Source organism: Callospermophilus lateralis, chromosome 13 (genome assembly GCF_048772815.1).
Source record: "Callospermophilus lateralis isolate mCalLat2 chromosome 13, mCalLat2.hap1, whole genome shotgun sequence".
Taxonomy (NCBI): domain Eukaryota; kingdom Metazoa; phylum Chordata; class Mammalia; order Rodentia; family Sciuridae; genus Callospermophilus; species Callospermophilus lateralis.
Genome location: NC_135317.1, coordinates 49,038,576 through 49,062,413, shown reverse-complemented (window position 1 = coordinate 49,062,413; position 23,838 = coordinate 49,038,576). Strand labels below are relative to the sequence as shown.

General features: G+C 36.1%; 1 protein-coding gene across 2 annotated transcripts; it reads left to right on the top strand.

The window, feature by feature from the left end:
- The first annotated feature begins 170 nt into the window (after positions 1 to 170).
- Positions 171 to 23,838, top strand: Suv39h2 (SUV39H2 histone lysine methyltransferase). Of its 2 annotated transcripts, none has more exons than XM_076872850.1 (6): positions 171 to 276; positions 2,960 to 3,105; positions 17,068 to 17,199; positions 19,629 to 19,775; positions 22,642 to 22,771; positions 23,732 to 23,838. In XM_076872850.1, exons 1-6 carry the CDS (start codon positions 234 to 236, stop codon positions 23,836 to 23,838), a joined length of 705 nt encoding a protein of 234 aa, XP_076728965.1. In that variant the 5' UTR covers positions 171 to 233. The 2 variants fall into 2 exon arrangements, with proteins under 2 accessions (XP_076728965.1, XP_076728964.1); XM_076872849.1 differs by having other exon boundaries at positions 17,068 to 17,739.

Sequence of the window (23,838 nt, the reverse complement as noted above, 5' to 3'; positions counted from 1 at the left end):
ATCGGGTCTAAGAGGTAGGGCTCGGCCGCGCCTACCCGGCTCGGGGTTCGCCCCGCCCCGCCTCACCCGGGCCGTGGGGCGCAGGCGCGCAGACCGCGGCGGCCGGGGTCGGCCTGTGTGACGTCAGGACGCCTCGCGGGTTCCAGGGCCCCAGTCCCGGCCCCCGAGTCCCGGGCGAGGGCGGGGCGTCGGGCCAGCTGAGCTATTCCGTCAGACCGCGCCAGTTTGAATGAATGTTCCACAAGATGGCGGCGGCCGAGGCCGAGGCGCGAGGAGGTGAGGCTGGAGCGCGGCCCCCGCCCTGCCGGTTCCCAGGCACGCTCCCGAAGCCAGGGCAGCCAGGTCGTCCCGCGGGGCAGCAGGACGGCGACGTGGCGGGACAACGCCCGCTGACACACTGACCCCAGAATGCGCGCAGCAGGCGCTTACTTACCCGGCTGCCCGCGACCCTCCTCCCGCCCGGCCCGCAGTCCCCTGGGGCTCGCCATCCCGCACCGGGGTTGGGCGCCGCGCGAGCCCGGACGCACCGGTCAGCGGAGCGGCGAGCCCTGCGCCCTCGGCCCCCTCGCGTCGCCGCAGCGGCCCCCGAGGTCCCGGGCTCCAGGGCTCCAGGTGCCGTGGGCACGGCTGCGCGGAGCTCCTTTGTGGCGGTGGGAGCGGGGCGCGCGATGTGCACGCTGGCTTTTAAGTGGGAAGCGGGAAACCACAGTCGCCGGTGTGATGGTGACCTCGGTATCCGGGGTACGGGGGTGGGAAGATACTGGGGCTGAAGTGTGGTAAGGGAGTGAGCGAGGTTCCCCACAGTGGGGACACCGGGGGGGTTCCATCGTTGGAGAATCTCCGTGAAAGCGGGCATTTGAGGATGCAACCCCGGGCTTTTTGTAGCTTTCCTGCCCACCAGGATTTGCGTGTTATTTATGTGGACACTGAGAAATTAGCGCGCGTGCGTGCGTGTGTGCGCGTGCGTGCGTGCGTGCATGTGCTTGCATGTGTGTCGCGCGCCCTTTGAATGTCTGGAACTTTGAATGCAGTCTGCAATTTAAAGGTGTTTCAAGTTCTGCTCCTTGCAGTTTGTGACATTATGAAACCTGAACTCTACTTCTTTTAAGAATGGCGGGGGTTACTATAACTCGTGGAAGGATTTTTTTTTTGGATGGCAATACAATATTTATTTGGTCATCGAAATCCTTTTCTCCATTATTATAGGCTGCCATTCCCCTTTATAAATCAGTACTTTGCAGTTTTTTTTTACGCTTATGTGTTTTTAAATTCTCAAATTCATAATGTCCATCGAGGTTTCTGTTTGGAATCCTCAATTGGGTATAAGTTTTCAGAAACAGGAGACAAACACGTTGTGTACATAACTAGTAGGAACCTCCTTTGTAAGTGATCAGCACAATGAGATGAACCTTACCCAAAACATCCTCAAGAGTTTTAAATGGAAATGAAGGGATTTATGTACCACCACTCTAAAACAATTAATGTCTTTCCTCAAATTTGGTGGATTTTCCTTGTTGTTTTGTTTTGGGTGCTGGGGATTAAACCCAGGGGCACCTTATCACTGAGCTACATCCCCAGCCCTCTTTATGGTTTATTTTGAGACAGGGTCTTGCTAACTTGCCTAAGCGTGTCTTGGGATTCTCCTGTCTCAACCTCCCGAGTAGTTGGGATTATAGGTGTGCACCACGGAGTCTTATCCTTTGGGTTAGAATTATGAATTTTTGGCAGGGAGTGGTGAAAATTGTGCTGATTTCTGACAAGTCCCTCTGAGTTGGGGAGGGTGTGTCTTTAATGTTGAAAAAGTAAAGTTAGAGCAGCAGTGTTCTCTCTTCCCTGGAATTTACCTCAAAACACCAAAGGTTATGCTACTACCTTGGAGAGCTACCAAGTAAAGCTTGAGTTAGTGATAAATTTTGTTTGGTAACCCCAGTTTTCTCCACTCCTGACCCTTTTTTTTTTTTTTTTTCACATTGATACAGAGAAAGATTGAGACTTCCCCGAAGTCATGTAGTTAGTTGCCCCACCAAGGGATAGGGGCAGAGGACTCTTGGTCCATCTAGTGCTTACCACCATGGTAGCTATAAAACTGTTTATTAAATTTTTTTCTAAATATCATTTTGTGTGATATTTTACATTCTTTGTGGTAGCATACTGTTTACAGAAATTTGAAGGTAAAAATCACATCACAATTAGTTTCTGGCTTCTGTAAAGTTGATTATGAGTATGTCTGATGCTCAGTTGGGTATGTGGATTTACACAAATTGAATACTTTGTGCTTTCTGATGCTCAACTTTAAAAAGTGCAGAAAATGAGTATCACAAACATCAGTATACTTTCCATTTATAGATTGTAATCCTTGATTTTATTCATTTTGATAACACACTATGGGGCAAAATAATAAGTGGAGTTAAAATTTCATGTAATATTCCAGAGTGGGAAAGGTACGACGTATATGTTTGCAATTATAGAACTTCAGTTAGAGTTCAGTTATTGTCCAATTAAAAGAAATGAAAGTTACTTTTTAACCAATTATAATTGCATTATAAAATCTCTATTGGATACATTTCTAATCTTAGACATTCTTATTTTCATTGTTTTATTAAAACATGAATTAAAATTCTATGTAAACAGAAAAGTCATATATTACCTGTTAACGTTTGCATTTATGTGTGATCTTAAAGTTTACAGGCATGAAACATTTTGTTCATGGCTTAGCAGAAATTGATGTCAGTTAATCATGGTAGGATTGAAATCCATGAGAAAAATCTAAGAAGACCAGTTTAGCAAAATACTTCTTTAATGCTTTACTTGAAAACACTTAACTGGTTTCTTGTCATATGGATTTTTAGGCTATAAAATTGCCAGTTGAAGGGTGGGAATGTAGAGGTTTTAAGTTTCTCTTTTTTGTTTTAATTGAGTAGCTATTTCATTGGTAAAGAATTCTATTTTCTTATTGTAGCGTGGTGTGTGCCTTGCCTAGTTTCACTTGATACTCTTCAGGAATATTGTAGAAAAGAAAAGCTCACATGTAAATCGATTGGAATCACCAAAAGGAATCTAAACAATTATGAGGTGGAATACTTGTGTGACTACAAGGTATTAAAGGTAAGGCAAATATCTAGCTCCTTAAGAGACTTAATCACACTTTAGTATTTCCTATTTCTGTAGCAGAAAAGAACCTTAAAAGTAAACAAAGCTCTTCTTAATGTTTAAAACATAGCACCATGATAAATTATATGTCCTGTCATCTATATTGCCAAGTAACACTGAGAGGATTTTGAAGCATAGTGTGTTCTTGCATTGGAATATTTTAAGGTACTTATACCATTCTACATCCAGTTCTTGATTATCTCCAGGTGGATTACCAGAATAAATACTTTGCTCAAATTGGCTTTTCCTGTCATTCCTTTTATTCCTGGATTATATTTGCCCACTATCACTTAAAATGAAGTTCCAAACCAATTTTAGTGTTTCAAATCTCCTCAAGAAGTATCACTGTTTGTGTTTCCTGCCGTGATGCCCAACCCCAGATATTATATGGTTCTATAGTGTAGTAGAATTGCCTGGATTTCAGTCATTTTGGGTCTTCATTTAGTACCTTAGAATGTTAGAAAACTCATCTGACTTCTCTGGGATTCTTTTTTATTCCTCTTAAAAATAAGTTGTTCTTCTGAGACACTTTTTTATTCTAAACTTAAATTTTTTGCAGTTCTTGGAGTCAAACCCAGGGTCTTGCACACATGTTAATGGAGTGCTGACTTGTGCTAAGCTACACTTGGCCCCTAAACTGTATAATTATATTTGAATAATGTATCTATATCTTACCTCTGAGAAAGAACTCTATTCTGGTCATTAATTATTTTCTTTCAGAAAAATGAATCAGAAATCTTGCTTTAAATTTTGCTTTTGCTTCTCCTTAATCTATGTTGAATCAGTCACTAAATCCAGTTCTTCCTTTAAAATGTCTACCTTCTCCCCTTAGTGGAATCTTATCAAACATTCCACCTACACTCTCAGCATCCTTCCACCCTGGAAACAGCCCAACCATTTGCCATCTCAGTTTACAAGCTTCGAACTGACCTGCCTAGCTGAGAGTGTCATACATGCGTGCATATCAACTCCATTAAAACATTCTCATATTGCTCAGTTCTCCTTGATAGACTTTTTTCTATTGCTTTCTTAATAGATTCAGCTGTTTCCCCACTTTTTTTAAAATATTTATTTTTTAGTTGTAGATGGACACAATATCTTTATTTTATTTTATGTGGTGCTGAGTATTATTTTATGTGGTGCTGAGGATCGAACCCAGGGCCTCCCACGTGCTAGGCGAGAACTCTACTGCTAAGCCACAACCCCAGCCCTGTTCCCCCACTTTTATTACTTTTCTACCCTTACTCTTTCATGTGACTGAAGACTTCTACCTCAATGAAAAATAAGATCTTTCAAGTCTGAACTCAGTTTACCTTCACCATCAGTTATCTGTGTCTTCACTCATTCTTCTGTTCAAAGGTGTCATCATGTTTATTATTCCTTCCTGTCTACCCTTCTAGAATTTTGCCTAATCTGCAATGTCCTTTCTATATCAAGCTCTCTTTTCACTGATTTTTCTCAGTCAATAAATATATTAAGATCTTCCCTAACCTTCAGAAATCTTCCTTTGACTTTGCATCCACACTCATACAAGTATTTTCTGTATTTTCCTTCTTCACTCCCCATTCATTTTCTTAATATATTCATTTATTTATTTGTTTGTGTGTGGTGCTGAGGTTGAACCCAGTGCCTCACATGTGCGAGGCAAGTGCTGCACCACTGAGCTTACAACCCTAGCCCCCCATTCATTTTTAACAGATTTGTTAAATATAAATCACATACCATCATACAATTTTCCTATTTAAAGTGTGTAATTCAAATCTTTCAGTTTACTCACAATTTTAGAACATTTTTCATTACCCTGAAGAGAAACCCTAGACCCCATAGTAATTACCTCCCAAATCTCCTCTATTACCTTTTCACTGCGTCCTTAGGGATCCACCAAATCTATTTTCTGTCTCTATAGATTTGCCCATTTAAACCTTTCATTAAAAAAGGAATCATAATATGTGTTTTTCTGGTGATTGACTTCTCTCACTTAGCATAATGTTTTTAGGTTCCTACATGTTGTGGCATGTATCAGTATTATATGGGTGTATCACATTTAATTTATATATTCATCACTTGATGGATATTTGGGTTGTTTCCACTTGGAGACAGTTATAAATAATTCTGCCATGAACATTCACGTGTAAGTTTGTGTTAGTATAAGTTTTCATTTCTATTGGAATGGAATTGCTAAGTCATATTATTTCTATGTTGAACCATTTAAGGAGATCTCCAATCCTCACAAATCCTAAAGCTCTACATTATTTTACTTTTCCCTCAGCAGAGTATAAGGGTTTCAATTTCTCCACGTCCTGACCACTATTACTGTTATTGGATTTTTAAAAATTATTACTCTCTTAGTGGATGTGAAATACATCTCATTGTCACTTCATTTGCCTTTCTTTTACAGCTAATGATATTATTGGCGATTTGTATATCTTCTGTGGAGAACTATTCAGATCCTTTGCTCATTCAAAAAAATGGGTTGTCTTATTGAGTTGTAATTTTTCTTTATGTTCTGGATACAAGTTGCTTTCAAATATATGATTGCACAATTTGTCTTCCATCCTGTGAGTTGTCTTTTCATTACCCATTACTTTTTAAACTCATTTTATTCTGATACGTACCCCTGGCAATTGACTTTCTAATTATTAACTTTGAAGACCTCAAATCTTACTATATTACTTTGCCATATTTAACACCACTGGCTACTTTTTCTGCTTTAAAACTCTTGTTTAAAAAAGATTGCTTAGATTCAAATTCCAATTCTGTCATTTATTGTGGTGTTCATCAAGTCAGAGCCTTTCTGTCCTTCATTTTGTTCATCTTTGAAATGAGGATAGTTATAGTACCTGATTTGGCATAATTAACATTAAATGAATTAATGTAGACTGCTTAGAACAGACTGACAATTAACTTTTAGTAGTCGTGCTGTATCATTGTCATTGATGTCTCTATTCTCCTTTTTTCCACTCATTTTTTTCTTTCATTCAATGTTCTTTAGGAATGTCTTTTGCTGTCTCTATCCATCCTTCCTCTGAAATATAGATGCTCTCCAAGGCTCTGATGTTGGCCCTCTTCTTATCTTGTAGGTGACCTCTTTCCCAGTGGTTTAGATCTTGACTCCTGAATCTTTCAGAGGTTTTAACTCCTTTCCAGACATCATTTCAAATTGCATACCCTACAGGTACCCAAGTTCAACATATTTAAAACTACCCATGTTCCTCCCTCAAATCTGCATCTTGTGTTGGTGGTCCTTGTCTTCATTAACTGAATCCTAAATACGTTTGGGTACTTAACTTTAATTTCATATTTTAATTCTTCCCTTTCCTCTTACCCTCTAAATCAAATAAGTGATCAGATTGTGTTTCCTCCATCTCTGTCTTTTTCTGTTCATTCCTGTTACAAGTCCACAGAAAGAATAGATTATCTAGGGAGTCTGTGCTTCCATTGATGCCACCAAGATTCATTCTTGCACAGAATTGAGTGCTCTAGTACAGTTTCAGATAGTTTTTTGCTATTTAGTTTCTCCTTAACTCTTTCTCATTAGTCCACCTGGTTTCTTTATTTGGAATGAGCAACCTTATTTGCTCATTTGTGTTCTCAACACCTCACTAATATTCCACAGTCTTCTACCTACCACATAGTTTTAATATATGTGCCAGTATTACTTTAACGTACTTCCACTTTTTTCTTCTCCTTCTCTCTCTTTCATATATTCAGGGTAGGTGAAAGAAGTTATAACCCTATCCTTTCCCTGTGTAGCTTCTTTCACTTAGCTCATGGAAGACACCATCTCAGTACCATATTCAACAGTGCCATTTCAGTTGTTTCTTAAACTCAGCTCTCATTGCTTTAGACCTGTCTGAGACAAATACTTGTACATTGTCTTATCTAGCTAAGATTTACTGAGCACCTACTACAAGACAGGCACTGTTCTAATCATTGTAAACACAACTTAAAAGCAGACATAGCTTATATTCTTTGAACACCTTCTGCACATTAGTGGCTTAGTGATTATGAGTTGAATTGTCTTGCTTCATGCTTAGATTATAATAGCACTTTAAATTAGACTAATGTTTCCTATTTCTTTTTCCCATAGACTCAATAAATTATGGTGCTTGAACATTTTTGTTTCTTTGTGCTCTGTACTACATTAGTCACCAGGAATATATACATTAAAAAGAAACAGTTATTCATTTTAAAGAATTTATAGCATATTAAGAAAGATTGTAAATGATCCATTGCAGTAAGGGCTATGGCAAACATCATTACAATATCTTTTGAGGTACATGTAGATCACAGAAAGCTTCCCAAAAGAAATGATGTCCAAGTACTGTAATTCTATATATCTTCTGTCTAGAGAGTAATGTGGTAGGAAGTAGGAGTAGGAAAAAATGAGAAATAAGAAAAATATTTCAACCATCTTAAGGCAATGGGGACCCAATTGAAAGTTCTAAAGTGAGTGACATCAGATTTGTAATTCAAAGACTTTTTTTTTTTTTACTACAGCGAGGAGCATGAATTGGCAGGAAGGGAGTAACACATGAATGACCACATATTCTAAATTTCTTTTGTAGGCAAGAAATGATAGTGCTTGAACTAAAGTATTAACTATGGCAATGAAGAGAGATCGTGAATTTTATTTTTTAGAATTTTTATTTATTTTGGTAAGATTGTAAAGTTTATACACCTGGTTTGTAGTTGGGGTGGTAAAGGTTGTAGTAAGAAAGCCATATCTAGAAAATATAGGTTTCTTTCTTTTTTTTTTTTTTAACTTTTTTTATTGTTTAGTTGTAGATGGACACAATACCTTTATTTTTATGTGGAGCTAAGGCTTGAACTCAGTACTTCCCCATACAAGGCAAGCACTCCACCACTGAGCTACAACCCCAAGCTGAAAATATAGGTTTCTGACTCGGGCATAAATGGTATAGATAATACTACTTTTCACTAGGGTCTAAGAATATGGAAGAACAATCTAGATTGGGTTTGGGAAAGAAAACTGAGTACACTTTTAAGAAGAAAGTTAGAAATGTGGTTCCACATTGAGAATGACATCTAATTGGAAATAGATTTTGAAGTAATTGGCAGAAAGATAGTGAATGAACTCTTGGGAGTGGAAATAGCTGTTCATTAACTCAACATATATATATATATATATTAGCCATATACTGTGTCCTGGGCTAGGAACTAGGAATCTCAGCAATGGAGGACATGGGGGCCTAGTTCCTGCTACTACATATTTTATCTTTTAGTGAGATAAAGAATGCTTAGAACAAAGTATTAAGTGCTTACTCAAGTTATTTAATTATAGTGGAGGTAGGTACTAATGTAACAGGGATCTAACTTATCCTGGAGAGACTTAATCCTGGGCAGGACTCACTGAGAAACTGATGTTTAAGCTGGTGTCCCAAAGAATGGAAAGCTAGATGGGGATGGGTTTTGATACCCCAAACTGCCTGACTTCTTCAAGGAATAGAAAGTGTGAGTGGAACATAGCAAGAGGCAGTGAGATGAGGCTGGAAGATTGGCAGAACCCAGAAAGTACAATGTCTTTGTAGGCCAGTAAAAGGATTTTTGGACTTCATCTTAAGGGCAGTAGGGAACCATTAAGTAGTTTTAAATGGGAATGGCTTGATGAGATGTATATGTTGAAAACATGACTCTGGTTATTGTACCCTGAGTGGAAAAGGTGGCAAGAGGTTATTGCAGAAGTCCAAGCAGTACAAATATAAGAAGAGTAGAGCAAGGACTACTACCCAGTCAGTAGAAAAGAGTACCATCAAAGAGACTCAAACAAACTGGCAAGAAAGGTGATTTGGGGGGAAAAAAACCAAAAACAAAAACTGGAAAAGTAATCATGGAAGCCTGAGGAAGAGACTATGTCAACAACAGTATTGAACAGTGGGTCGGAGATGAAGGATCCATTGCAGTTAGTAGTCAAAAGGCCATTGATGCCCTTAATTTCTGTGGCATGGATAGAAGAGCCAAAAGAACTAAGGAATAAATAGGAGGAGTAAGAAAATAGGTAGTACAGACAATTTTTCCAAGAATCCTAGCTTTAAAGAAAAGGAGAGGAAAGACAAGAAAGGACATAAGATATTTATAACTTTAAGTTTTTTATTTAAAAACATATGAGTGGGTAATACATGCATGAGATTGAAAAAACTGAATGTTATGAAAGGCTGTATACTGAAATCTTTTACCCCGTGACCAAGTTCCAGCCTTTCACTCTTAATGTCTTTTAGAGATTCCCTAACATATAAAAGCATTTGTAGGGGCTGGGGATGTGGTTCAGGCAGTAGCGCGCTCGCCTGGCATGTGTGCGGCCCGGGTTCGATCCTCAGCACCCACATACAAACAAAGATGTTGTTTGCTGAAAACTAAAAAAAAAGAAAATATTGAAAAATTCATTCTCTCTCTCTCTCTCTCTCTCTCTCTCTCTCTCTGAAAAAAAAAGCATTTGTATCTCAAGAGGTTTTATTTTATTTTGCTTTAAAAAGTAGAAGTTAAAATGCTAATGAGAATCAGTAGTCAGGGAAAACTGAAGAGATGGGAAAAGAGAAACAATTGATGAAATATATGTTTTATTGTATCTACGTCCACATGCTCTATAGTTGTAGATCCATGGAAGGCTAGAACAAAGGTCATATAGATAGTGGAGGAGATAGTGGGGTGGGGACCTTGAGCAAAATGGGAGATCTGAATGGCCAAGTTGGGAACTGGAAAGAGTGCTATCTGGCAGAACAATAGGGTCATTACTATTATGAACTATGCCAGGGGTCTAGTTGAATTTAATGTAAATTGTAGTCTCAGTCTGTGTGTGTGTGTGTGTGTGTGTGTGTGTTTTCCTGACAAAGTGTTCTGCTATAGTACCCCTTCATATAGAGTGATTTCTGACAGACCTATACTTACTTAACATACAGTGAAAATCAAGAGTGCCCATTACACATTGGTGGAGTTTCTCCCGAAGTAACAAACATTACCCTCAGCTTTGATTTTTTGTGTCTGTGGTGTACTAGGGATTGAACCTAGGGGTGCTGCACCACTGAGCTACATCTCCAGCCCTTTTTATTTTTTATTTCGAGACAAAGTTTCTCTAAGTTGCCCAGGCTATCCTTGAACTGGTGATCTTCCTGCTATAGCCTCCAAAGTAGCTAGGGTTATAGGTGTGCGCCACTATACCTGACTGCTTTGATTTCTTAAATTGTACAACTGCTTCTGCGTCTTTAGAACAATCAGTAGACTGGCACAAACTAACAGGATGGTCCACATCCAGTAATAGGTTAATATTTCTAAAAGACTGATTGCACCTAGAGTGACTTTTAAAGAACTAGAATAACACAAAAATTGTTAAACTACAACCCAAATTTTAGTCCACATGGATCCTTTGTATTTTATTTTTTTCATTGCAGGATCTGTAAAACACATTTAGTTCCTTCTTTGTCAGTTACTGGCATGAAATCCAATGATTTTCTGTTGACCATGATAGTTTTTAACTATGCTCACACAGAACCAACCACTGGTGTTTACATAGTTATATTCAGGCTTTTCTACCACTGATATTTAATATGATGATTGTTTCAAAATAATCAGGAAAAAAATGAATGGGAAGATGGAAACGTTTTTTGTCCTTTGTCCTCTCATGTGTATCTATACCCACACTTTTTATTTAAAGTTTTGATGTTTGTTACTAAATGTTGGCTGTAAACATGTAGGTAACAGGTAACAAAAAAAATGCTGAGAACCATGAATTGCTAATTCCAGGTTAAGTTGATCTGCTCATATTTCTTTTAAGCATACCTGTAATCCCAGTGGCTCAGGAGGCTGAGACAGGAGGATCGAGAGCTCAAAGCCACCCTCACCAACAGTGAGGAGCTAAGCAACTCAGTGAGCCTTATCTCTAAATAAAATACCAAATAGAGCTGGGGATGTGGCTCAGTGGTGAGTATCCCTGAGTTCAATCCCTAGTACCAAAAAGAAAAAATGCATATGGTTTTGATTTTTATATTATATGCTTACTGATTGATAGTCATTTTTTGTTATACACTCAGAAACATCTAGCTGAAGCCTAAGGTGGTGAGCAGTTTTGCTTGTTTTGGTGCTATGAAGAATAAAATTCCATCGTTCTCACAATAACATATAGATTAAATTGGAATGGTAAAACGAAACTGGGTATGGTGTACATACCTGTAGTCCTAGTGACTGAGGAGGCTGAGGCAAAAGATCACAAGTTTGGAGCCAGCCTGGGAAAATTTATCAAGACCCTGTCTCAAAATAAAAATAAAAGGACTGGGCGTGTAGTTCCATGGTGGAATGCCCTGGCTTCGGCCCAGTACTAGAAAAGGGAGGGAAGAAGGAAAGGGGATCACACGGAAGTTGGCAATGATCAGTTCTTGAGAAAGGCAGGAACAACTTCACAAAAGAGGTAACATTTGAGCTGTTTGAAAGTAGGTTTCTCTACTCATAAAAAGATGGTACTGAAATAAGTATTCACTAGGCAAATTGAGAGGCCATTCTAATCAGGGAGAATTTTGTGAACAAACTAGCAAAAAGATATGAAAAAGTCTGGTATATTCGAGCACTAGCACTAGGTATGTCTAAAGGGTAGAGTATGAATGGGACATAATTATAATGGGAGATTGAGTCAGAGTGACAGTGGACTAATTTAAGAATAGCTACCTTTGTTATAATAGGAAATTTGAACTTTATAGGCTATGGGGGAATAATTAACTTTTTTTTTTTTTTAATGAAAACTTTTCAAAGAAGGATAGACTAAAGTACTGTCAGTTTGGAGGCAGGGAAACCAGTTGGGAGATTAATATGATAATCCAGGCAAAAATTGAGGGCCTGAAGTAACTAAGCTATAGTAATAGAAATGGACAGGAATTGAGATTGCCGTTCTGTTTTTTAAGCTTGTATGAAAAGGTAGAAAGGTAAGATTCATCATGACAAGGAATACAGAAGGAATCAGTTAAGGAAGGACAGCGGTGAATTCCATGCAGGTAGATTGCTTTAAGAACATTTTAGTGTTGAGTATGGTGGTCTGTACCTCTAATCCCAGTGACTTGGGAGGTTGAAGCAGGAGGATTGCAAGTTTGAGGCTAGCTTCAGCAAATTGGCAAGGCTTTAAGCAACTTAGACCCTGACTCAAAAAATAAAATGGGCTGGGGATGTGGTTCAGTAGTAAAGGACCTCTGTGTTAATCCCCAGTACAAAAAAAAAAAAAAAAAAAAGAGTCTTTTGGACATCAAGTAGGCTGTTGGATATATGGAGTTGGAAATAAAAGTTTTGGGAATCATCAGCATATAGTTAACTACTATTGGTATAGCAACATTGCTCAGAAAGAGAATTTATAGAGGTGTTTTTAAAAAATATTTATTTTTTAGTTATAGGTGGACACAATATCTTTATTTTTTATTTGTATGTGATGCTGGGGATCCAACCCAGTGCCTTACGCATGGTAGGCGAGCGCTCTACCTCTGAGTCACAACCCCAACCCCAATAGAGGTGTTTTTTAAAAAAATATTTTTAGTTGTAGATGGACACAATACCTTTGTTTTATTTATTTTTATGTGGTGTTGAGGATTGAACCCAGTGCCTCACATGTGCTAGGCAAGTGCTGTACCACTGAGTTACAACTTGAGCCCCTTGTTTATTTTTGTACCAGGGACTGAAACCAACACTTAATGGCTGAGCCACAACTACTAAGTTGCCTAGGGCCTCACCAAATTGCTGTGACTGGCTTTGAACTTGTGATCTTCCTGCCTTAGCCTCATGAGTTGCTGGGTTACAAGTGTGTGCCACCATGTCTGGTGTAGAGGAATTCTTAACACCCTGAATACCCAAATACCTTGAAATTACTCAAAAGGTTATATATCTGACATTTGTTATGGAAATTTCCATGTCTTCCATCAGATTATCAAAGGCATCAATACTTTTTTTTTAGTGTAAAAAGGGTCAAGGACAGGTCCTGAGTATCTACATTAAGTGATGGACAGAGGACTCAATCTTAGCAAAGAAAATGAGAAAAGGAACAAGAATGAAAAAATATGATATTTAAGCCTAATGAATGGTCAAGTGAGGGCTGCTGCTTCAGAGAGCTTGAATTAGGTGAGGATTGAAGAATTCATTGGTTTGGCAATTAGATTAATAAACTTTACTAATTAAGTGGAATTAAATGTATTTAGAATTTCCACAAAGAAATGCTCTGTATTCTAAGAATTGTAAAACTGATTGGGCCAGTTCAGATTCCTCAGCCAAATAGTCAGGGTTGTCTAAAATTTATTCTTCCCTTAGCTCAGCATTGGTTTTATCTTGATTCAACATTCTGAATTTTAAAGCTCGACAAGTTCATCTTTTAACTGTTTTTGGATACTTCATGCAAATCTTTTTTTTTTTTTTTTTTTTTTTTTTAAGAGAGAGGTGAGAGAGAGAGAGAGAGACAGAGAGAATTTTTTTAATATTTATTTTTTAGTTTTTGGCGTACACAACATCTTTGTCTGTATGTGGTGCTGAGGATCGAACCCGGGCCGCACGCATGCCAGGCGAGCGCGCTACCACTTGAGCCACATCCCCAGCCCCTTCATGCAAATCTTAGCTTCAAGCTTTTGCTTGTGTTTCTTACCCTGCCTGCCATGCTCCCTACCCAGCAAATTCTGTCAGCCTTTCACAGTGTAGTTGGTTCTACTTCCTCTGTTCCCTTTATCTGGACTATATTGATTCTCCTCTTTATATTCTAGTGGTATTGCTTGTCTTATTTATTTTGGCATTGAAAATTGTATTGCCTTGCACTGCTAGCTGTTTCACATATTATTGCCTTTTTTTCCCAATTAAATTTTATTTGTAAAGGCTTGTAATACCTTATTGTTTCTTCATGCCCCAGTGCCTAAACTTTCATATATTTGTTATATATACTAAAATATTTAAATTTAATTTAAGCCAAATATAGTGGGCGAAAATGTCTTGAAGAAAAAAATTTGAATGTTGCATTCCAAATTACATAGTTATTTTTACTGCTGTATTCCATTTCTGAAGGTAATCAAGAGTTGATTACGCATCAGAATAAGATACTGATATATAAGTCTATGAGCTTTTTGACTTAGAATTTAAGGTTATTGAATTAACTGAACTTGTTTCTTAATATTCCTTTGTAAAATTATTTTTCAAAATAGAAAGTCTTTTAGATTTTAAAAGTAAAATATGCTTATAAAATGTCTACAGACCACAGATAAAATATTTCTATACTCTTTTGTCAAAGAGGCATTCATATATTCTAAGTGTACTTACTCCCCATAAATTAAGTAGGTGCCAATGTGGCCAACATATGAAATTTAGTCACTTAAATGCAAGATTAAACAATACAATAGATTAAATATGAAGTAAATTTTAGAGTTAGATGTTTTTAACTTTACAGGATGATAATTTAATCATCTGACTTACAGCCTGGATTTCTGTTTCTTTGTTTTCTTTTAATGTTTGGCATAAGTCAGGACTATTGTAGGAAAAAATGTAGCAGGGGGGAAAAAAAAGACCAGGGTTGCATTGCTTTATTCTGGCATCAGAAAATTTTTAAAACTTAAGAGTGATATATGTTAGATACTGCCTAATGGATTTCATGTCTGCTTTAGTATAGATACCTGCTAATAATAGTCCAAGTTTGCTGTTATCTGACAAGGGGAAGAAATCTTTAGATCTTAGGCTTAATTTGACAAAAATACTTTGTTGTACATCTAGTCCTTTTTTTTTTTTTTTCCTGTGTCTGGAACTACAATTATTTATTTCCATGAAATAGTTTTTGTGCATGTCCCTAGACCATAATTTAACACATTTTTAACAGAAATGGGTTTTTTGAAAACTTGCAGTTTTCAAAAAGCAAGTCAATTTTATTCATAAGAATTACTGCTTGTTGAGTAAAATAAAATAAAACATTAAGATATAGATGATGAGGATAAAATAAGTTCAGTCATGAATGTGTCACAGTGTTCCTTATTCCAGTTTTTATCTTCAGCAGTATGCTGGGGAACACAGCCTAGACCTTCCAGGTTATTTGTCATTTTTAAATTGTGGATATGGGCTTGGAGAATAGTTCAGTGTGTTTATTGCTTGCCCAGCTGCAAGAGACCCCTGGATTCTATTCCCAACACTTTGGTGGGGGATGGAGGGAATTAATGGATACTTAAATAACTGTCCTGTACATCTTTACTTTATAATAAAAATTCACTAAATTTTTTAGAGAAAGGCAAATTTAGTCCCAATTAAGTTTTTTCATTATCCCACAAATTATATCATACTTAGAAATTGTCAAATGCAGTTTAATTACTTTCATATTTCAGAAGAATTTTATGAGCTTATTTTATCTTAGGGCATGTGGATATATTAGTTATTCTGGAGGATGAGAAAAAGGTAGTGAGAGACTTCACTGTGGAATTTATAAATTTATTCTATATCCTTAACTGCATTTTTTGTGGGGGCGGGTATTTGGAATTGAACTCGGGGATACTCAACCACTGAACCACATCCCCATCCCTATTTTGTATTTTTATTTAGAGACGGGGTTTCACTGAGTTGCTTAGCTCCTCGCTATTGCCAAAGCTGGCTTTGAATCCACAATCCTGTCTCAGCCTCTCTGGGATTACAGGTGTGCACCATCGTACCCAGCCCCCAGCCATTTTTATTTTTTATTTTGACACAGATCTCACTAAATTGCTTAGGGCCTTGCTAAAGACTAATCCTAACCATTGAACTTGGAATCCTTCTGGCTCAGCCTCTGGAGTTGCTGGAATTACAGGATCACCAAGCCCTGCTTAACTTTTTTTTAAAAGAGAAAGTTAAGAAACAAGATGTTGCCTGATTTTAAGGAAAGAAAATATATTACTGTAGTGTAAACAACACAAGATTCAAGATACCATGATGATCAACATCAGTTTGAGTGATAAGTCAAAATATTTGACTTTTGGTGGCTGGAGTGCCTGTTACCTGATCCAATTGATTAGTTATGTTGACTCTAAATAAGGCTAGCATTCTCTAGAATGCCATTCAATAGAAATACAGTGTGTACAGGATGTCTTAAAATTTTCTTAGTAACCATGTTGAATAGAGTAGAAAGGAAGAGGTGAAATTGTTTTCAGTAGTATATTTAATACAAAATATGAAAGATATTTCAACATGTGATCAGTATTTTTTTAAATACTTTTTAAAATTTGTTTATTTATATGTGGTGCTGAGGATCGAATCCAGGGCCTCACACATTGGAGGCTAGCACTCCACCACTGAGCCATAACCCTAGTCTCTGATCAGTATTTTTTTAAACTTAGAGGTATTTTACTCTCCCTGCCCAAGTCTATAAAATTCAATGTGTTTATATTTAAAGCACGTTTCAGTTCAGACTAGCCACATTTCAGGTTCTCAGTAGCTGAGCAGTGACTGTATTGGATAGTGCATCTTTAGAATATCTAGGGGTTGAGTGCCCATGACATTAAGAAATATAATTTCCCTCATGTCCAGTTAACAATATTAAGTCCTGTACCTTAAAGAAAGCCTGCATCTATGCTAGCCAAGTAAGCCACTAACATAAGACATGGATAGTTAGTTTTAGGATCATATATTTCCATAATCAAGATAAATGCTTTTATATTTAACCTAATAGCTGTTTAGTCAAATATTCATAAATTTTAGTATCTCTGTTTTTCTCTAGATAAGACTTTTTAACCTATTATCAAGACATGTTATGCTGTATATAAATTCTATTCTATGTAATATAAAGAAAAATAGTTTATGTGATCTGTACTTCAACTGATAGAGACTATGGCTCTTCCCATATTCTGTAATCTCTCAAGAAAAATGGTAATGGTAGCTTACTCTTTAAAATGCTTAATTATCTTAAATAATTTGTCATGATCTAATTGCATTCTTTTGCATTTTAAGGATATGGAATATTATCTTGTAAAATGGAAAGGATGGCCAGATTCTACAAATACTTGGGAACCCTTACAAAATCTCAAGTGTCCGTTACTGCTTCAACAATTCTCTAATGACAGGCATAATTATTTATCTCAGGTAAAGAAAGGCAAATCAGTAATTTCAAAAGACAATAATAAAGCTTTGAAACCTGCTGTTGCTGAGTACATTGTAAAGAAAGCCAAACAAAGGATAGCTCTGCAGAGATGGCAAGATGAACTCAACAGAAGAAAGAATCATAAAGGAATGATATTTGTTGAAAATACTGTTGACTTAGAGGGTCCACCTTCAGACTTCTTCTACATTAATGAATACAAACCAGCTCCTGGGATCAGCTTAGTCAATGAAGCTACATTTGGTTGTTCATGCACAGATTGTTACTTTGAGAAATGTTGTCCTGCTGAAGCTGGAGTTCTTTTGGCTTATAATAAGAACCAGCAAATTAGAATTCCACCTGGTACCCCCATCTATGAATGCAACTCAAGGTGCCGATGTGGACCTGATTGTCCCAATAGGATTGTGCAAAAAGGCACGCAGTATTCACTTTGCATCTTTCGAACTAGCAATGGCTGTGGCTGGGGTGTAAAAACCCTTATGAAGATTAAAAAAATGAGTTTTGTCATGGAATATGTTGGAGAGGTACGTTCAGTTTATCACATAATGTTCCTGTAAGGTTTATATTTTTGTGAAGTTACCTTTTTACCTCAATTAACATAAATACTTGATACAACATTTGCAAATATAAAAAAAATTCAGGTTTAGTAGAAGGGTTCACTGGAATAATTAAAAATGTAAACTTTTGGTCAGGTGCAGTGGTACAGTCTTTAATCCTAAGGACCCAGGAGGCTGAGGCAGAAGGATCGTGAGTACAAAGCCAGCTTCAGCAAAAGCGAGACCCTAAGCAACTCAGTGAGACCCTGTCTCTAAATAAAATATAAAATAGGGCTGGGGGTGGGGCTCAGTGGTTGAGTGTCACTAAGTTCAATCCTCGGTAACCACCTCTTCAAAAGGAAACTTAATTTTACATCTGAGCAAAAATATATAATGACAAGTTTATATAGCTATTTTTCAAAAAACACCCACTTATAGTCATTGAACATAGTATATGTACATTTTAAAATATAACAAGTAATTTTTATTTTATGATTTCATTAAGAAGAAAATCAGACCTAATCACATACTGACATTGAAACTTTAAAGTTATAATTAATTCATTTGGCCAAATATGGTTATGTTTGGCTATACTTATTTTGTATCAACATGAATAATATACTTTATATATTATAAGTAGGTATTGTAAAAAGGGGACACAAAACCATTTATTGCATCTATAAGAAAATCAAACTGCATCTGAAAATCAGATACTTTGAACTGTAGACCATTCTCTAAATGACCAAATATTATCAAATTTATTTATATACAAACCATGCATAAATATAAAAATAATATTCACCATATACCACATACTATTCTAAGCATCTTATTATATGAACTCAATAATCTTCTCAACTCAATGAGGTAGAACTGTTAACTATGTTATTAGAGAAACTGAGATACAGAGAAATTGAGGAAGCTGCCCAACATCACATAGATTATATTGTTATCAAGAAGAATCAAGATTCAAAATGAGTGCTGTTGACTACGCCACACTACCTAAAACTGAATGATGGATCAAGCTGGGACTAGGAACATGAGTGTGGTTGCTTGTCTGGGATCATCAAATCTGACCGGTTTCTATAGGCTTCTGAAATTAGATGAGATTCTTGTTTTGATCCTTATATTTTTAGACAATGGCAGATTATTATGGATCATTATTCAAGAAGCTAGATCTTATATATTTCTTTTATTTAAATATAGCAGTCACATTTGGTTGATAGCATGAATCACTTTAGATATTTTTGGTTTATTGAACTGAGCTTGTAATAAAGTGTTTCTAAGAGCAGAACTATAGTTGATGTTTTTTTATGCTGGGGATAGATCCCAGGGCCTCACATATGGAAGGCAAACACGACCACTGTTAACCATCATCCAGGGGTTGGAAATTTTCCTCTATAGAATTTCATGCTACATTTTCTACAAAACTTTCCAATTAACTGCAAATTTAACATACCTTCTCTTGTTATATAACAAATTTCCACTTGTAACTGTGTGCAGATTAGTTATAGGAAAAATGTGCCTTCAGAGCACATTTAGAAAATTTACACTTGTAATTGTGCTTATGTCCTACAGGTAGCTATATTTACAGCTTTTTGAACAACCTTATAATAATGAAAGTAATGAGTGTTTCAACTTGTTTCACATTTAATTTATTTTAAAAGTTAAAGAATTATTCTTTTTCACCATCTGTTTTTCACCCTTCATTTTCCTTGCCTCTTTCATCTAGCTCTTAATTCATGTTGAATATTTGTTTTGATAACACTTAAATTTCTTTTTTAAACATTTGTAGGCATCAATATATTGATAGTCTGTGGAAGAATGTTTCTTCAGTTCAGCAATAGCTACATAATATACTATAGTTTTTTATCTAGGTAATCACAAGTGAAGAAGCTGAAAGACGGGGGCAATTATATGACAACAAAGGAATCACATATCTCTTTGATCTGGATTATGAATCTGATGAATTCACAGTGGATGCAGCCCGATATGGAAATGTGTCTCATTTTGTGAATCACAGTGTAAGAAAAAAATGCTTAAATTATAGATAAATAGTTCAACTTAACACTACTTTTAATGAATTCTCATGGCTGAAGAATAATCATCTTTAAACATACCCTTTCAAATTATGTTAATGAAAGGTCTCTTCTGTTAATTCATGGTATTAATGCTATATTTGGAAGATCAGCATTGAGGTGCTTACCAAGTTTTTCCAGAGTCTTAATGCTTTGCCCAGTCTTTCAATTAATAATCTTTATAAGGTAGGTATTCATATCAGAGAGGAAATTAATAAATGATAATTAAGAAATAAAATACTCAAAACTGGGCACAGTGGTGTACACCTATGTGATCCCAGACGTGGGAGGCTGAGGCAGGAGGATCTTGAGTTCAAAGCCAGCCTCAGCAATGGTGAGGTGCTAAGCAATTCAGTTAGACCCTGACTCTAAATTAAATACAAAATAGGGCTGGGGATGTGGCTCAGTGATTGAGTGCCTCTGAATTCAATCCCCAGTACAAAAAAAAAAAAAGAATCAAAAATCACTTGCAGTTATATTTAACTTTAACTTAGAGTTAATAGAACTAAATTTTGGAGTATATAGTTCTTACCCCTTATCCACAGTTTTGACTTTCCACGTTTTTGGTTATCCAGTCAACTGCAGTCCAAAAATATTTAATGGAAGATTCCAGAAATAAATAACTCATAAGTTTTAAATTGCATTCCATTCTGTCAGTACAATAAAATTTCATACTGTCCCACCATAACCTGCCCAAAACACAAATTATCATATACATTATCAGGTATATGCTACCTGCTTGTTAATATTTGGTAGCTTTCTTGGTTTGTTAGATCTACTATCAAAGTATCACAGTGCTTGTGTTCAGGTAACTATTATTTTACTTAATAATGGCCCCAAAACATAAGCATAGTGTTGCTGGCAATTTGGATATGCCAAAGAGTAAAGTGTTTTTTTAAAGTGCAGAGGTAGAAAGTATAACATTTTGAGAGATTACATTTAGTACAGAATTGTTCTATTTTAGTTATTGTCATTCTTGTTTGCATAACTTATAAGTTAAATGTATCATATATGTATTTAGGGACAAAACCTAGCAAAGATAGGGTTTGGGTAATGATTTATGGTTTCAGGAATCCACTAAAGTCTTGGACTGAATCTCCCATGGATAAAGAGGGACTACTGTGTTTTCTTAAAATATAAGCATGTTAACATTTTTAAAATAAAATTTAAGGATTTTTAGAGTATTAAAATAGTTGGGACATTTTCACCCCTAAGTTATAAATTATTCTCCATTAGTATTTGTATTTTAAAGAACTGAGAGCTCCAATTATAACACCAGAGTCTCATCCTCTGAGAAAACTATTTCCAAAGATAAGTTAATCTGGGGGCACCTTCTAAATGTCAGGTATATAGGGCTAGTTAGGTTGATATCTCCATTTTATAGACAATGTTATAGATATAAGAAAAACGTATATCAGAGAGTAAGTTGTACAGCTGATGTTATAAATCATGGTAACCTTTTAATGGGTTGCATAACAAAAAACTGATGTGTGATTGTTAGTGATATGTGAGAGACCTTCTGACCCCCTTGTTTTATGACTTAAACTTTTGCTTTAAAATAATTTTTTTCTTAATGATAAATTGGAGATAACAGTCATCCTTCTGTATCTCAGGGGATTGGTTCCAGAATCTCTCAGGTTCCTTTACATAAAATGGTATGTAGTATTTGCACATCATCTGCACATCCTTTTTTATACTTTGATAATCTCTAATACTTAATACAATGTAATGTTTTACTATGCTGTTTAGAGAGTGATGACAAAACAGTCTGTACCTGTTCAATATAAGTGTACTTTTTTTCTCCAAACATTTTTGATCTGCCAATGACTTGAGTCTGTGGATGGAGATTCCAGTTACAGAGAGCCAACTGTACTTCCAAAACACTTATGTTCTATTCAGTGACAACTAATTATGTAATTGGATTTCATAGTATGATTGTTTAGATCACTCTTCTTGGATATTCCATAATTTAGTGGAGAATACTCTCAAAATATTGGACAATTATAAATAAAAGTTTAAGCAGTGAAACTCCATACAATTTAAAATTTATCCCATGGTACTGATTTTTGATTTTTAAAATACTGTTATTCTGGTTCTTTAAATTGTGTGACTTACTGAGATAGTTATAGAAGAAATAATGTTAAATTTAAATTCTTCAGGAAAAAAAAAGTGTTGAGACTAGAAGATGATGATTGGTAAACATATTGATAATTGTTGAAGCTAAGCAGATACTTATGGATTTAGTGTATTATTTTCTCTACTTCTAAGTATGTTTGAACATTTTTTATATGTGAAAATAATACTTTTGAATGTAAATACCTAAGCAATTTAATTTCCAGTAAAACATTGAGTCAAACTTGACTTTTGGAATTTGTAGCTAAATTTTGGAATATATAATCCTTACCCCTTATCCACAGATTCAATTTCCACGTTTTTGGTTATCCACAGTCAACTGCAGTCCAAAAATATTTAATGGAAGATTCCAGAAATAAATAACTCAAAAGTTTTAAATTGCATTCCATTCTGTCAGTACAATAAAATCTCATACTGTCCCACCATAACCTGCCCAAGACACGAATCATTATATACATTATCAGGTATATGCTGCCTGCTTGTTAATATTTGGTAACTGTCTTGGTATATTAGATTGACTATCACAAATATCACAGTGCTTGTGTTCAGGTAACCATTATTTTATATAATTATGGCCCTTAAAAAATAAACACACTGGGAAATTAAAGGTTTTATATAGCATGTAAAACAGTTTGTTCACATCACTTTTACTTAAATGGGTTTTAATGTTCCTTTTTAGTGTGACCCAAATCTTCAGGTGTTCAATGTTTTCATCGATAACCTCGATACTCGTCTTCCCCGAATAGCATTATTTTCCACAAGAACCATAAATGCTGGAGAAGAGCTGACATTTGATTATCAAATGAAAGGTAGGATTTTTGAGTACAATTTCTTTGATGTTAGTTTCAATATGAAGAATCAAAATAGGAAAAGGCCTTAGATCATCTGCAACAAACTAACTTTAATGATGAAAAAAATCAAGGCTGTAAGAGTTCCTGGTCTTAAGATTCAGAGCTTATCTGGTTGTCTGAGAAATGGTGTCTTCTATATCACGTTGCCCCCTTTTTTCAGAACTGTGTTTTGGAAAATGATTTATTACAACACCTTTTCATTACTAAACTGCTTGTATTTTAAAAATATAAGCCTACATTTCTGAATTAATAAACAATGTTAGTTCAGATGATTGAAATGATGATTTCAGTCACATAGGAACTTATTCCATTCCTTCTTGAATCTGACTTTTAAAAGGACATTTAGGGCTGGGGATGTGGCTCAAGTGGTAGAGCGCTCGCCTGGCATGTGTGCAGCCCGGGTTCCATCCTCAGCACCACATACAAACAAAGATGTTGTATCCGCCGAAAACTAAAAAATAAATAAATAAATATGTAGGAAAAAAAAAAGGACATTTAATTCATTTGCTTTATTGTGACAATATGAAAATTTGTTTCCTTTGTTTTTCTAAGAATGGTGTCCTTCACATAGTTATTGCTTGACTTTATTTGCTCTTAATGTATGAAAAGAATGAATGTATATTGAGGTTTCCCAGTAAGTTTCAGCTTTGCAGAGACCCAATCTCACAAATGTGGCCTAATAACCTAAGTGTGACCTCTTACCTAGCCTACACCATCCTTTTAAAGCAATTATAATGAGTTGTCTGAACATTCCTATTTATAAATGCAAAGGGAAAACTTTTATTTCCTTGGGAGTAAACTTACTTCAGTGATCTTGCATGAGTTAGTAGCCTTGCTAGCTACTTTAAAACTAATAGAAAAATTGAATTTCATTCTAAATTGTCTTTACTTTCTTCTGTTTTTCTTCTGTATATTCAGGTTCTGGAGATGTATCTTCAGATTCTATTGACCATAGCCCTGCCAAAAAAAGGATCAGAACTGTATGCAAATGTGGAGCTGTGACTTGCAGAGGTTACCTCAACTGA

Excerpts from the sequence above, each read along its gene's own strand:
- Suv39h2 (XM_076872849.1), top strand. The coding sequence starts at position 234 with ATGTTCCACAAGATGGCGGCGGCCGAGGCCGAGGCGCGAGGAG. Across the intron at positions 3,106-17,067 it reads GTGACTACAAGGTATTAAAG|GATATGGAATATTATCTTGT; the intron begins GTAAGGCAAATA and ends TTGCATTTTAAG. Across the intron at positions 22,772-23,731 it reads ATTTGATTATCAAATGAAAG|GTTCTGGAGATGTATCTTCA; the intron begins GTAGGATTTTTG and ends CTGTATATTCAG.